Raw genomic sequence first — 15,871 nt, forward strand, 5'->3', positions numbered from 1 at the left:
TGATTTGCTATAGGTATTTTTTTTCTCACTTTTTTTTTTTTTTTGGAGCCCATGGTTTTATAGAAGATACATAGGGAAACTGAGCACGAAGCATCAAATCAGTTTATCATGATATGAAAAGGGTACCTTTATGAACTTGAATGTTGACGGTTGCACCCGTAGTGTCTCGTCCTTATCACCATCAAGGTTAGAGGCAGTTCAAAAAACTAGGGTCCATTCCATTTCATCAAGGTCCACGCACCAACCTCCTAACCTCCTCTCTAGCACCGGCCCGTCACTGAACCGTCCGTCCGTCGTCCCCCCGCGCAACGCTAGACCCCGACCAAAGTCCAAGCGCAATAACACAAATAAAAGAATCAAAGATACACAAAAAGCGACCAGCAGCGGTGAGAGGAGCCTCCGGCCAGACCGTGCGCCTCCCGTCCTTTTGACCACGGGAACGGGGACATAGGAGGGGGTGACAAGGTTTGACGCGGAAGCCCGGGTCGAGGGTCACATTGCGTTGAGAGCTCGAGGGTATTGGATCTTTGTCAACCGTCATGGCTCCTCACTGCCATGTGGTTGGTTACGGGGCATTTACACTTTAGCCATAGTCCATGAGCCAGACGGGAGACGGGAGACAAGCAGCCGTTGAGGTTATCGGCGGTGAATGGAATGTGACCATGAAACATGTTAGACATTGGATGAATAGATTTCTCCATTGAAGATTCCCCGACCTCTATAGTAGCCGCTACCTATCCAGCAGCAAAAAACCCATGTCCAATGACGGACCGACCTATTCTCGATCCCAAAAAATCAAACACGAAACTTGAAGATGCGCGTTGCTTGTGCGCGAGGATATCACTATTACAAAGCCAGATAAATAATAGCCAAAAACTCCGAGGACATCCCATGTCCATGCCTGTAAATCCTGTTCTTTTGATGTGAAGGAGGTTCCCTTCGTGGCCACCGCGATGGGTTGGCCGAGACTTGCGCTGATAGAGAAATGGAAATCAAAGATGGGAAGATGATGTACAAGAGAGAAGGTGCAAGAACGTGATCTCAAAGACCTGGTCGCCACTACCAGGTTGAGTGTAGCCTGCTTCGACGGCCAGATCGCGTCTTGAGGCCAACGTCGCCGTTCATTATTAGACTCTTCCAGCGACGGTTTACGGCATGGCGATCGCGGCCGAGGTTTCGGGCGCAATCTTGCCATTCAGTCTTGGACAGCTTGAGCTTCTCGAGTACGAGTTCGATGAGGATGCGATCATCCTCAGCGGTCCACTCTTCTTCTCCCACTTCGGCGCTGTTGTTTTCTGTGCTGTTTTCGGTGGTGTTGTTGCCCTGCATTCTGTGGAAGTCGGAGCGCTCGAGACCAAGAGGCAGTTGTTCAGGGGCGATGCGCGTGCGCTTAGGTGTTGAGGGTGCAACTGGTTCAGCGGGCTGGCATGGCGACGATGGCGCCTCACTGGCCGAGTCACTTTCGGAACCATAGCGGTCTACATCGTCCTCGGGGGTGCGGCGTCTCTTGTTGGCGCCACGCGGGGGAGCGCGCTTGGTGATCTTCTTGGGTCCGACCGGCTCACGGCGATTGTCGCGCGACCGCAGGCGTAGCTTCAGAGGAGGAGGCGCGTGGGCAAGCGGCGGCGTGGGTAGTTGAGCGAGCGATGGCATGGCGCGTGAGTCGGTGGTGATGGGCGCGGGATTGGCGAGCAGGGACTGGAGGGAGCGGCAGGTTGTCATGATGTTGGCGAATGGAGCGTGCGACGGGGGGCTGGCGGGAGGAGAGAAGAGAGAGGGTTGAAGTCGAGGCTGGGAGGAGTGCGACGAGTGCGATGCATCGCACGACAGAGCGGACGGGAGGAGCATGGCGGCGATTGTTGACTTTCGACAGGTGGGAGTGAGGAAGACGACGACTTCGTGGGTTGTTGTGTTTTTTAATATAAAGTCGAGCCGGGTGGTTGGCGAGTGGTGCGATTGCGACCAGGATAGAGCAGGCGACAGCGCGCAAAACCAACAGAGGCAGCGACTTGATCTGGAGTATGCGCGCGCGCGTCGGATGGAGTATAGATTGGTATGAAGACGACGATGATGCGACGCGATGCAATGCGATGCGATGCGAATGGAGTCGTGGTTATCACTCGAGAGAAAGAGTATGTTTGTGTTTGTTGTAGGGGGAAGTGTTGGTGTCTGGTTGTCGGAGTGAAGAGCAGGCGAAATGCGGTGGTGGTGGTGGGAATTGGAATGAACGGGGGGTTGGTCACCTCAGGCAAGTGCGAGTGAGTGCAAGTAGGTGGGATTGGATTGGAATGGGATGGGAAGGGGCAGGGCAGGGGATGCACTGGCCTAATATGGATTGATGGACCCTCAGAAGGCAGGCACAGTACACAGTACGCACAGTCGGGCCCTCCAAGGCAGGCGCCAGTGCAGCCCACAGTGAGTGACCTGCACGCCTAGCGTGCGCGGCTGCACCGTCCAGAGACAGTGCAGACAGCGACGTACGTGAACCCGCCATGGCCGTTGGCGTTTTAGCGGGCACGACGGGGGTGAGACCCCGTGCACCACCTGATCGCCCGACCCTGCCCTTGGGACCCGACATGTCTGATGGACCCAGTCCAGTCCCAGTCCAGCGCTCGGGGTTGCTTCTGTCCATGCTGCTGTCGGTGCCTTGAGCGTTGGGGTGGATGAATGACCTGCCTAAGGATCCATCCATTTACAGGGGATCTATCAGTGCAGGGGATGGACCACGAGAGGGCGTACTCGTGTACGTACCCCAGTGACAAGCGCTCTCGAGACATGGGCACCAAAGACAGCCGCTTGCGGGTATCGAGTTTCTCATGGACAGTCTACGGCCCTGGATTTGATCATGTTCACACGGGCCCGGGGTGTGAGATACATCTCTCCGTAGCGAGAAAATGCACGTCTAGCAGGTAACTCCCTGCAGCAGCCGGATACTGTACCAAGCACACCTGCTGCCCTTCTCCGTCATGGCCAATCAGGCAGACACGCTTGAGACATTCTTTTCTTCGTCTCAGTCCTTCCTTCCTCAACAACATCCATGAGGAATTACCCGCAACCGGCGAGACAAAATGCAAAGCAGAGCCTTTTGTTTTTCCTTTCTTCTTTTTCAGGTCTTGTGTGCATGATTTCCCGTCTCTCCATCTTTGGCGCAACACGACAAATGCCCCGGTTATTTTCATTTGTTTTCTTTTTCCTGGCAATTTCTAGACTCTCTCCCGTCAGTTCCATCTTACCCACCTCCACTGATGTCCTCAGCACAAGTGCTTGCTCTCCCTCTTCATATTGTCTCCCTCTTTGTGCCTTCTCCCTCTTTTCATGTCTAACGAGCCTTATTGCCTTGTTCAACGTCTTCATCTGCGTCATCCATCGCCCTCTTTGCTTCTCCCTCGGCGAAAAGAAACGAAACCTTTAATGAACCCCCTTACCTGACCATGCAAGAAAGAACCAGGCCTCCAGGCAGGTCCCAGACAAGCAGATGCAGATCCGATCTGAGTCCCTCTGCCCGATTATGTGCAGCTGCGATGCGACGCTTGTGCCCGTGTCTGGGGCCGCCGCCGCTTCCCATCTTCAACGCAAGCCAGCGAGCGTCAGGAACCCGAGGTGGAAATAAGGAAAAAGAAACGACCAAATCTAGCAGACATCCACCATCATACGACTTGCTGCCGCCTCTTCTCGTCCTGGTCGGAATACATCGTAGATTACCCTTCCCCATGTATCTTTATTTTTTTCTGATCTGTCGATATGCCATATTCCAAAAGGTCGGCCTTGATGCCATCGCCAGGCTCCGGCCGGTGGTGGTAGCAACAGCCGAACCGCCCGGCTGAGCAAACAGCCGCACTTGATCTTTTGTTGGGAATAACAAACGAGGCGAGGTGTCGACGATGGATCAGGTCGCTTTCTCCCAAGTGCCGAAACGGAGGGGTTCGTCCTCCCTCTCTGCCTTGTATCCCTCCATCCATCTCATAGTGTTTCTCGGCCTATTCCACCATGACCCTCCCTGGCAAAGACTGCACCGTTTCGGGCTCGATACTGCCCCTCACTGACTCAAGAAACCAGGCTACTCCTGCGACCATCACACGCAGACAAGGGTTTGAAGCACGGCCAGGTACACCAGTTACGGGCTTTTGTGTGCGACTAGCGTAGAGAGGTCTGCATTCGTCTTGTTTCTAGCTGATCTCAGACTCCCATGCTCAAGTCTAAGACCTTGACCGCCGGCTTGGGTCGTTTAATCCGTCACTATCGGCGTCTCAATCTGTTGCGCCTGCCCCTCCGCCCGGGAAAGGACCTGAATCGATATTGTTCAAGGCTCACGTAACGAGGCACAGCCAATTTATTATTTCCTAATCAAAGACATCAGCTCACGGATCGAGCGGACAGAGCAGCCAGTGTGCGACAAACTGTTCATGATGAATTCTCCGCCGACGCACATTCCGCAGCTGGATGCTACCGCAACACTCGCCTACGGAGCTACGGAGTGGGAGTGGGAGCGTCCCGTCGCGAAGCGGACGAGCTACGGCCGCTCCCACGTTGATACGCTGCAGGGACTGGGTCTGCCGAGTGACGACAGCGACTGGCGGACGGCTGCGGCGTCAATTCATGCCTTGATCGAACCTCCCTCACCGTCACTCGATCCAAAGATGGATGGTACAGATACTGTATCGGCGCAAGTGTGTTCGGCGTGTGACCTCTAGTTGAGACCTCCATTACAACTGAGTCGGTGAGGTCATGGTGCCCCCCCATCTCGTTCTCATCATCTCCCACACACTCCCTTCACGTCGGAAGAAGGCCCGCGTGATTCGCCGACCAGACGGGCCGGAAGCGTCCAAGGTGACGCCTACATCAAGGTGAGCACTTGTAGCTTTCATCGAGAGCTGAAGAGTGCATCTTATTACGAGATGGATGATGCAGAGTAATTTCAGCATGTCAGGCTTGGTTGTGCCTCGATTCACATGGCGAGTGTTCCCCTCGTCATTCAACGCCCGCCAACCTGCACGTCGCTCGCTCTGGGTCTTCCCATTGCAAAAGGAAAGAGCGTCGCGGTCATGCCTCTGCTCTGCAAGTCATCGCTCACGCATGGCACAGCGCATGCGTGCTCTACTGAATACCATTGGCTCCTCTTCGCAGTCATGCTCCTCTTTTTTGCGCGATTACCGCTCAAGATCGCGAAAAGGACGCGCATGAGGTTGAGAAAAACGCGTGTGGGACGCGTGCGACGCGTTAATGAAAAGCTGCGTTACTTTGGCTCTGGCCAATAGAAGAACACCAAATGCTGGGTATAAGTGGGGAGGGTCTGCAACCACTTCCGAACATGGCCTGTGCGTGCATCAAGTACCTGTCGCTCCTGCCGTGACAGGTCGATACAGTGTGTCGAGTTCTTGTTCTCACAGTCCAAAGTTGGAACAAGACGGCGGATATCGGACTGGAGCCCTAGGTTGGCTAAGCCTGGTCCTATGTTACAGAGGGCAAGGATTCATTCGTCGACTATCCAGGTGAATGGGATCGTGTCGTGTCCTTGCTTCACCGATAGAATTGCGTCATCAGAACCACGCTGGCAGCTTGGGGAGTCATCATGAGCGTACACGTACACACGAACTGGACGGCATAATCTCGTCTTACAACCAGCTCCCTCGATGTGTTGTCACTCCCTCAAGATGATGCAACACACTCCAATATGTCCAATATTTCACTCACTCACTCACTCTTGACCAAGGCAAAACTACCGAGTTTTAGCCATAAATAGACTCGCCACGACTATCAACCCCTCCGAGACCCCTCAAACCAGATGGATCCCTCCCCCGCCCTTCAGCAGCGAAGCCACCTCGTGCACCACGGACCGCTCCCTTGCCCTTGACGGCTCACCCACATCAAAAGGAGAAAAAAGCACATATTGAGAAACATAAACACAAAGACGCGCCTGAAACGGTGGCATAATAAATAACATGCCCCTCTTTTCAGCTCTTTGTCTCGACGTCTTCTCCCTGCTTTCGGCCGACTCCAGGCATGGGGTCAGTCACTTTGCTCGCCTCCCTCTATCCTTCAGGTCCCTCCCTCGGGTATTGGGTCTGGTTGTGCGTGCCATCTTGGGATCGATCTACGCTTAGTAGCGCCTTTCCCGCTGCGGGAAGCTTGATGAGGAAATCCAGGTCCACTTGCAGCCGAGCCCTTTGTTCGGCGGTCAAGGGTAAGCCCTGGGTTCTTTGACGATGCTGTTTCGACGGCGGTTCCGTAGAGTTATGTTGAATGACGGCTGGTTTTTCTCGGCGCTTCTATGCTTGGAAGATACAGCCAAGCTTCGGCTTGGTATTAATGGATGAATGAACAAAACCATCCCACCTACGTAATGGTGTAGACTCAACTCGGATGGCCTGGTCTGGGCAGGGGCAGAAGAGCCGCCCTTGGTGCAAGCCCTTGGTGTAAGCTCTGGATCCTGGCCTTTGGATACATTGAGTCTTTTTTGTGTCTCGTGACCAACTCGTGTGTGTGTGTGTGTGTGTGGTTCGTTGGTCTCGATCCTCTGTCGAAGGCTGACTATTTGCATTGGCGGCTCTACTCCTTGGAACTCCCCCTTACATGCCGACTCTGCGTATGTCCGCCAATCTACACCAGTGTGATTACTGTGGCGGTTTCATTGCCAGACTATGTGTAGCTGAATGCACCTGCTTTACAAGGCTCTCATGAGCCAAGTTTCACATCAACTTACACGTAGGCCAACCCTTTCCACTCTTGCTCGGGGCCTTACCCTATACATGGCCCGCCATGACTTGGGACCAATGTTGTAGATCTGACCAATACGCGGGGTTGGCCTTTGCTGGAGACCACAATTTGTAGGTGGAGGGTCATGGGCGGTGAATTGAGAGAGGTGGGTATAGAATCGTTGTTGAGGGAGGTCAATAGGTGAGCCTCCTTTGTGTGGAGGCCATCGGAGTTCCTGCAAGGCGGGTTTAGTGCCAACGATGACCACATTGGTACATTGAGGGTTTAACAAGTAGTGAAGGAGGAATACCAGCTTCAGCCATGTCCACACTTATAAGAACACGTCGAATGATGCTTCATATACGCGGGATGTATATAGATACACATGTTCAGAGTCTCAAGATCCCAGTCATCCCTGAGCCGAGATCGAGGCCCTAACAACCACCTCTCCTTCAACCCACTGGACCTCCAACTACACCCATCCATTGATATCATACACCATCCTGGTCCTCGAAACCCCCATGCAGTAGATCATATCTCACTCCAAGCATCACCAGCCGCAGACCATACACCCAATCTTCTCCCATTCATGACAGGCACTATATTATTACGTCGTGATTACATCCAAGCCGCGTCCCCCCCAAAAACGCCAAACACAAGAGCTTCATCATCCTTCGCCCTGTCAAAACTCTCCCGTTCCCATCATCGCACGCCATGCAGAAAATGCCAGTCGCACCAGGGTCCTCTCATCGACACCTGGCTCCTCTCAACAGCCAAAAGCACCGCCTCTCACCCCCAATCAGATTAGAATTCCCTGCTATACCACCTCTCAAAGTATCCAGAATTCCCGAGTTCCCCCCTTTTTTAGTCTAAAAGCGGTATTTCCAACAAGACAAGGAGAGTAATGGGGGACAAGAAGTTGCGCCAGAAAAGACAACTCCTGGAATCCAACCCTACACAAAAGCTCCCCCAGATGCAGTGATGCAGTGTATGAAAAGAAGATATAACAGCGTCGTCGTCGAATGAACATGCCTTTGCTGCTGCTGATGCAAGGACGGACAGGAAAGAAAGAAAATGTAGGCCGGTATGTGTCGTAAAGCCCGGCTTCCCAAGAATCGGAGTTGTTTTTGTTGTGAATTAGTCGTTTCCGCCATATCATGCATGGCCACGCCCCCTTTGAGCGGGCTCAGTTCCGTCCGGCTTTCCCCCCTTTACATCACCACGCAGTCCTTGTCGTCCTTGTTGTTTTTCTGTATCTTGCCATTCCGTGGTGGAGCAACATCCATCGGGGTTCCCTGGCCGCTTACAGCTGCCTGGATAATCGCCAGTCGCTGTCTGGCTCGCTCATCTCCGGCATCAGCAGCCTTGACGTACCAAACGTTGGCTTCCAGGGCGTCGCGTCGACATCCAATGCCCATCTCGGTAAAGTATCCAACAGCGTATTGAGCCTTGACGAAACCTAGGACCTTGTTAGCGACTGCAGCGATTCCATCTATGATTTCGTAACATACCCAAATCTGCGGATCGACGCGCCCACTCGTAGGCCTCCTCCTCGTCCTTCTCCAAAATTGGAGGAGCACCAACCATGTACCAGGCGCACAATCCCATCATAGCACCAGCATGTCCCCGCTCAGCCGCGCCAGTGTAAAAGTGCACACTGAGTGCAGGATCGCGAGGGCAGTTAAGCAAGCCGTGCTCATAGGCATCACCGAGACGGTAGTTAGCCTCGGGATGACCCAAATCCGCAGCTTGTGTGAAGAGCTCCGCAGCGTGGTTATCGTCCTTGAAGATATCTGCACCATAGCCGTTCTCGTACAAGCAACCGAGCTGGTAGGGCGCCGAATTGTACTGCATGTCCGCAGCCTCACTGGCAAGCTTCATCCACTTGATACCCTCTCGATATCTCTTCTCTCCGAGGTCGCCGGAAAGACAGGCCTTCCCCAGTCGTGTCATGGCACCAGGGTGACGCTTCGAAGCAGCTGAGCGTAAGAACTGCACAGCCTTGGCTGGATCTTTGCGGCAGCCCCAGCCAAACTCGTAACACAGCGCTGTTCGATATCCAGATTCGGCATGGCCGTGCTTCGCAGCCAGGACGAAGAGAGGGAAGGCTGAGTTGTAATCCTCCTTGCCCTTGTTGAAGAGTCCAGAAGCATAACCGTCAGCGAGATAGTACTGAGCAAAAGGATAGCCAGCGCTGGACAGGCGCTGGAGGATCTGTCGGGCTTCGCGAACCAGCTCATAAGGGGTCGAGACCGAGCCTTCGGCAGTCGGACTATCGCGGCCCTTTTGCGGTTTCGGGCTGTTCTTGCGCATCTTGGGATCCGAGACATCCAGGCCTTGCTCCTGAGCGGTGGAGATCAGGAAGACGGCAAATGAGTATTGGATCGACAGGTCATTGGTCTTCTTGACATTGGCACGGTACATGTCTAGAGTCTTTTGTGTGCTCAGGAGAGAGGCGTTGTTGCCAATGACTGTTCGGAGGTTCGAGTTGTCAGGAGTCAGGGGCGCCGGGCCTTGCTGGGGATATGGCGCATTGAGCAGCTCTGCATACGTTGACAGCCTTGCATCAGGGGATTTACGTGCCTGCGAGCCACCCGGCATCAACCCAGGGGAGCGCCCGCGACCGTCCGAATAGATGGAGTAGGATGATTGCGGTCGAGGCATCGAAGTCCTCCTCAGGTTACTCGAACTCGGTGTCAAGTGGCGTCCAAGGTTGGAAGCACTCTCAGCCAGATCGGGGGTGGAATAGCTCCTCGACTCCTCATTGGGAACGCTTGATACACGCGGCGGAAAATCCTTCTGGTGGTGGTATTGAAACTGGGGGACAGACTGGTTCCCAGGCAGATTTCCTTCAATGATGGAGCTTTCTGGAGAGTCACCTATTGTTCGGGCTTCGGCATTCTCGTTGATGCCTGACAGGGAACTTGCACTCGTTGTTGCAGACGACTCGATCGAAGTTTGCTGCGGGTTTGTGCTCGCTGTTTCGTCCGACTCGCGGCTGTTGCGGAACTGGTCTTGGTTGCGCACTCTGTCCGTGGGACTTATCTTGTTGTGCTCGTAACGTTCATGACTCGCCGTGTAAGTGGGAGACAAGTTCGACACGGCATTGGGACTCCTGGTTGGGCTAGACACGGTGGGTTGAGACTGGCGAGCAAAGGATGTATCAAGTGGCAGAGCCGGAGTCCTGTCGGCTCGTGGGGTTCCCTGAGCACCATCGTAGAAGTCCTGAGGGTCCTCCAACTCGGCCCTGAAGCCATGGGGCGGAGGTGGAGGAGCGGCATCTGGGGGCGAGGGGAGGGGATGGCGGGTGCGGTCGGCCAGCTCTAGCCGCGAGGCCTGTCGCTGAGCATGTTCGATGTCGGCGTTCGAGGGCTGTGCCCAGTTCTCGTCTTGAAAATTAACACGAACGGGGGAGACCGGGGCCTGGCGCAGTTGGGGGCCGTTGGCGAGGTTGAGATTTGGGACACGAACGGGGCCTCGGGGTGTGTCGTCGCTTTGCCTCGAGTCCTGGTAGTTGGAAGTGGGCGACGCTGCAGTTGGAGGCGGTGAGGTGGTGACTGCAGCCATGGTTGCGTGTGAGAGTGAGGCTTTGGCAGTGCCGGGGCAGCCAAGCGTGAGGGTGAGAGCTTTTCGTCAAAACGAGTGTCGAGGTGAAGGGGGTGGTTCGACAGCCTTGCGATGAAGCAGCGCTTGACGATGGTGGAGCACCCAGAATTACGGCGTCGAGACGGGGCTGGTGTTATTGCAGTGTCAACAGTCGTCGAAGCATCAGTCGCAGGGGGTCCAAGGCGCAAAGATTCGGGTCGGCGACGGACAGCAAGAGAGCAAGGACAAGAGCGAGCGTGGAGGAGAGGGTGGCCAGTGACACTTTAGTAGCCTAACAGCGATGGATGCTGGTGGAGGATATTTGGGTGGTTTGTCGGGAGCCGGGCACCCGAAACGCGGCGAGACAGCGGGGACAAGGGGGCGGGAGCTGCCTTTGGGAGGATGGATGGAGATGGATATGAACGAGCGACAGGGGGTGGTTGAAGACGGGAGAAAACGACTGGACTGGACGGGAGGCTGAAATAAGGGTTGCCGCGTGGAGACGGAATGGGATACTCGATAGAAGAGTTTCTCTTGGTGGGTGAAGGAGGAGAGAAGAGAGGCAAGACAAGCCCAGAGTCGGACGAGAGTAAAAAAAAAATTCCAACTAATGGATGGGCTTGGGTCGAGGTGTGGTTGGGTGACGGCGGACGTCTTTTTTTGGGCGCTGCACCGTACCGTATCGAGGCCGTGGTGGTGGTGATGATGGCTAGGACGGGATGGAGCCCACTGAAAGAATGGACGAGAGGGGACCTGGGGCCACCCGCTGCACGCCCGGTTCAGCGGTTATAGGTACCCAGGCTGTTATTGAGCCGTTTGTTTCTCAAGGACCCAATAAGCCGCCGTGGGATGCGGTTACTTTACCGTTGCAGACGTTCAGGAGTCAGACGGTGCAGGACGATGGACATGATTTAGTGGGGGTTTGCGACTGGGCTTGCACCGCCATGACTCCAGCTCCGTCAACTAATGGAAGCTTTAAATCTCCGCAAGAAGCTACGGATACCTACGGTGCAATTCCATCATCGCCGACCCATGGACGGTCTGTGACATGATACCAAGTTATTACTGGCAGTTCGATAGATATCCCTCACCGCGTCCAATCGTTCAATTGACGACACTCAGGGGGCCCTCATGTCCATCACCAGGAACCTGCTTGCCTCCTCAGGTTCCTCCTACCTGGACCTTGAGCTGAACTCGCGAAATGGAAGGAGCGGGCAGGGATCCTACAAAGTCACCGCCCCAACCCCACGAGGCAGATTCTCCTTGCGATGGACCCCAATGCCACCAACAGTCATGATCCTGGTCCTTCGCCATCATTCACTTCAGCTACGAGTCTGTGCTCACTGAGAGTATATTCTCGCCCTCTTCACAGTATCACAATGGCAGGTATCTACTACAAAGCGAATCCGAGCCCTTCTACAAGTCAAAGAGGGCAGGCGGCATGCGCATATGTGCCCACCCCCCTTTTTCCCTTCAGCCTACGCGTCAAAACAGCAACCACCAGACAAGGGGCGGCAGTATAACAGAGGGCTCGGCATGACGAAATCTTGGTGCGGGAATGGCGCTGTCAACACTGGTCCGCTTATTTCTCCAGAAGCTGAAAGGAGAGGCGGAGAGGAAACGGCACTGAAACGACGACAACCACTACGGCACACAACGTGCGAGCTCGTTCAGGCTGGAGAGGCGGCCAAACTCTTGATGGTACGTTGCCCCGTCATGGCCTGCTGGGATTAGCGCATTAGGCCAAGGGTCCAGGCCAAGTCCAGGCCACTGGGACGCTCTGCAAGAAACTGGCTGAGTTGCTTTCTGGGCTGCGCTAGTGCTTGTCCTGACCGCCAGGGCCTTCCATGAGGCCCGTCAGAGTTGACGACATCGTGCCCGCTCGCCATTCAGCATGGCGCCAAGCCCTCGATGTTTCATTTGCTTCAGACAGCCGCCATCGCTTCAGCGCTTTGAGGAGCCAGGCGTCCAGTCATTGCCCTCGAGTACCAATACACTGAGCCCCTATCAACGAAGCATGTGTCAACTCTAGCCGGGAAGCTCCGCATGTCTTTTGTCCATCAGCGGCAGATGTGGGATTAGAGAGATCAGCCAAGACCACACAACACAGCGACAGGCTCGTTACACCACCAATGCATCACATCAGTCATCGTGATCGTCGACAAACTCCTACGATACAAGGGCTAGCTCCCTTCCATCTAGCGTTAGATCTCTCGACAACTCTCGCTTGTTGACGATCCCCAAAGCCTGTTTGACTACAAGTGTTGTTACCCGTGCTGGATGGGACACCGCCAACTTTCATTCAGGCTTCTGGTCAAGATGCAAGTCCAGCAGACCCCTTGCCGAGCAGGGCTGAGCAACCGCCATGTCGTGGCCATTGTCTAACCACAGACAACCTTCGGCTTCCCAGCCTCAGATCTAATAAATCGGCAGCAGGCTACGCATAGGGCCAACCCCAAGTGGACTTGGCGCACCCAACTCTCGCCCGCATAATAAGACAGAGTTGCTCGGGGGTTTCCATAATTGGCGTCGTTCGTCGGCTTCCTCGGCGGGTCGCATCTCATCTCGTCTGATGAGCCCGCGCCTCTTTGATGACCATACCTACGGAGTACCTGTCGGCTCACTTTATTGGGGGCCCCGCATTGTGTTGCTGGCGTTCAGCCGTGCTAATTAACAGTCGCCATAGGCATCTCTTTCGATCCAGGACAAAAAGCAATGGCGCCATTCAGGTGTGCATACGTGTGTGCTGGCGTTGCTTCCATTCTCTTTCAGCGCCCATATCGGACTCTTCGGCTCGCTTTCAAGCAGCCATCCTCGTATTACACAGCCTAATGCCAAACTACAGAATCCGGAGTGCCTGTCCTCAACCACTCCTCTTTAGCCCCAAGGACCCTGCATCTCTTAGCGAGCTCGCGCGTTCATCCTTGTAGTTGCTACGCGCCGTTGGCCGCTCGTCGGCTCTGGCGCCATGTAACAATTTGAAACTGCCCCTCCAGGCCAGAGTGTTGAATTTGTACTCCGGAGGAAGTGCTTGGTTAGCACTTGGTTAGAGTTGTCTTCATCTCGGAGCTCGATGTCCATCTTGTCAAGCCACCTGGACGATAGCCTTTACACGTCACAGTCCCTGCCACGCCACAAACCCCATGAAGTATCAATTGTTTCGGCTGAGGATATTTTCAGCCTTGGGCTACCGAGTACATTAGCTCGGGTGGCCAGGGTTCCGAATGGTCAACCCTTCCCTCAGCTGAATTGGGGAAGGCTACTCGGAGAGTTAACGGATTCCGAGGGTCCCCCTTAGGGCTCTGAGCTCACTTGCTCCGCTACGAGGGAGATTTCTTAATGACGGTTGACCTGGGCAAGACTGGCAGGGCGGCTATATTGACTTGGCCCAGTGGTCCCTCTCTGCTAATATGGGCTAGTGGAGCACACAACGCTGGGCGAGGGGGAGAAGAAAAATGATCAAAGAAACAACCAGTCGACTCTGTAATGCGACAGATGACGGAACTTCTAGCGCGAGTGGTTTGGCTCATGGCGGGCCGTCGACCGATCGGCCCCGCTGTTCATGACCAGGCTCCGGACTCTACTCCGGCGCCTCGATCGTCTCCACACCGGACTAACCGCTGCCCCAACTGGTAATGGCGTTTCTACCATGTTGAATCAGGGACATCTGCCGTCTTGTTTTGTTTGATTCTCGCCTTGCGCTGTCTTGGTTGATCCAGGTTTGTATCCCATTGCGCTAGAAAGTTGCCAGAGGGTTTCAACTCACTTCTATCCGCCTCTGACATCCCATCATGTGTGGTCCCACTCTTGCTAGGATCCATGCACTCTGAACACTGGGGAACCCCGCGGGATTCAAAGGTCTGACAGCGCCTGTTAACTAAGCTTTCGAGGTGGGCAGTCGCAGTGACAATATTGAGGCTGTGTGGGTGCTTGTTTGGCTGGCGTCACCGCCAATTTCTGACGTGTTTTTCTAGTTGGCGATCCCGCTCGTATCTGTCTTGGTTGGAGTTGCGAGACGAGGCTCTTTGTTATGTGGTGGTGTCTTGCAGGTGCCCGTTGTCCCTTTTATTATATCTGACGGCGTCTTTATTTATTGCGTGTCCTCGCCGCGTGTAACCCATGTTTGCTATAACTGTGTAAAAGTATAGGCACAAGGTTCTGGTTTCTCGCCCGGTGTTACAAGCCCGATATTTCAAGTACTCCTTCAGAGTACCACCAACTTGTGGTCTGTCCCCATCGAAAATCCCCGGGCGTGTGACACCTGTAGTAATTGCACCGGCGGCTCGGACCTCCTCAATCTTGTCTCATCGCCAACCATGTGTACCTAGGTGTTGCAAATGATATATCAAATTCGAGCTACCCTGGACCACGATGTCGCATCTTCCTTTTCTCTCCCCCTCTGTTTGTCATACCACTATAATGAAGTGACTTATCCGGAGGTATGATGGTTTGTCCGCTGTTGATGAATAGACGGTCGGTCTTGGGGCAGGCCGGACAGTTCGCAGGAGGCATCATTCGTCACTGTGCCCCTGTAACTCGCGGATCTTATTCAGATACATTAATCTGAACTGCCTGTGGACGGTTCCCTACGTGCAATAGCTTATCTGATTGCAAGGACACCATGCACTGGTTGTAGCCGTCATCCATGCCTACCCTGACACAGTGATGGTGGCACCATCGAGGTGAACTGGACTGGGTTGGTGTCTCGTACCTTGAACATGACATTGGCGGGTATGCGATTGGGCGGCACTGTAAGAGACAGGCGAGAACACAGCATTCAATATCAAACCCCGGGAACACACTGGGAGGAGCTAGCCACAAGATCAACGAAAACCAAGAGTCAATCGGCATCTCCGTGGATAAGATTGAAGGTCGGCCCCATTCCACCGGCTGAAGTATCCCTGGCCATCTCGAACCATGGTCTCGCGTGTAAATGAGAAGGGTTTACCGGCTGAGAACTGAGTACGTCATGAACAGAAAGACAACAGGTTCAAACCCAACACCGCTCAATTCGAACATGGCTGGAGAGAGGCATCAGGGCAGCTGGAATGCAACAACACATGGAGATGGAAAAGTATCAACATGGGCTATCATCATCCCTTGGTTGGTGGTCCTGGCTCACTTTGTCTGGTTAACCAGGGGAAAGTGGAGCAGCTAGGAGGGAATGGAGTCGACAAGCGAGATGGGAGCAGCAGGTTTACCCCTGTCCTCTGCACGACGACCTGTTCCTGCGGATGATGAGAAGCAGTTCGCATCCATGGCCAGGACAGATTTTGGCAGATGGCAAATTGCCATGAACATGTTGATCTCGTCGGGGCTGGAAGTAAACTTGACTGGACAAGCACGCACTACCGGTTTCCATCACATCACATCAACAAGACCAGACGTTGACGGTGGCGCGCTGAAAATAGCACTCGCTCCCGTCCGGATGAAAAGAGATGAAAAGGTACTGCACGAGTACTGGGCACAGCGATCTAATGATTCCAAAACCAATGAGGGCTTCCTCTTTTCAGAAAAGCCTGTCGCCATTGACCACGCCTAGCCCCTTTGGTAGGGCATCCGGGGGGGCAAACGACATGAGGGTGACTTGGAT

General features: G+C 54.3%; 2 protein-coding genes across 2 annotated transcripts; both read right to left on the reverse strand.

Annotated features, from left to right (window-relative positions):
- Positions 1-1,059: 1,059 nt before the first annotated feature.
- NCS57_00056200 (Myb-like domain-containing protein) lies at positions 1,060-1,848 on the reverse strand (the record flags this gene model as incomplete). The annotated part of the gene is made up of 1 exon (XM_053050647.1): positions 1,060-1,848. The coding sequence occupies one exon, from the start codon at positions 1,846-1,848 to the stop codon at positions 1,060-1,062; it is 789 nt and encodes a 262-aa protein (XP_052919162.1).
- Positions 1,849-7,904: 6,056 nt separating this feature from the next.
- Positions 7,905-10,260, reverse strand: NCS57_00056300 (uncharacterized protein; the record flags this gene model as incomplete). Its single annotated transcript, XM_053050648.1, has 2 exons — positions 7,905-8,152; positions 8,205-10,260. The coding sequence occupies 2 exons, from the start codon at positions 10,258-10,260 to the stop codon at positions 7,905-7,907; spliced, it is 2,304 nt and encodes a 767-aa protein (XP_052919163.1).
- Positions 10,261-15,871: the final 5,611 nt, after the last annotated feature.

Source organism: Fusarium keratoplasticum, chromosome 1 (assembly GCF_025433545.1).
Source record: "Fusarium keratoplasticum isolate Fu6.1 chromosome 1, whole genome shotgun sequence".
In the NCBI taxonomy this organism is placed as follows: domain Eukaryota; kingdom Fungi; phylum Ascomycota; class Sordariomycetes; order Hypocreales; family Nectriaceae; genus Fusarium; species Fusarium keratoplasticum.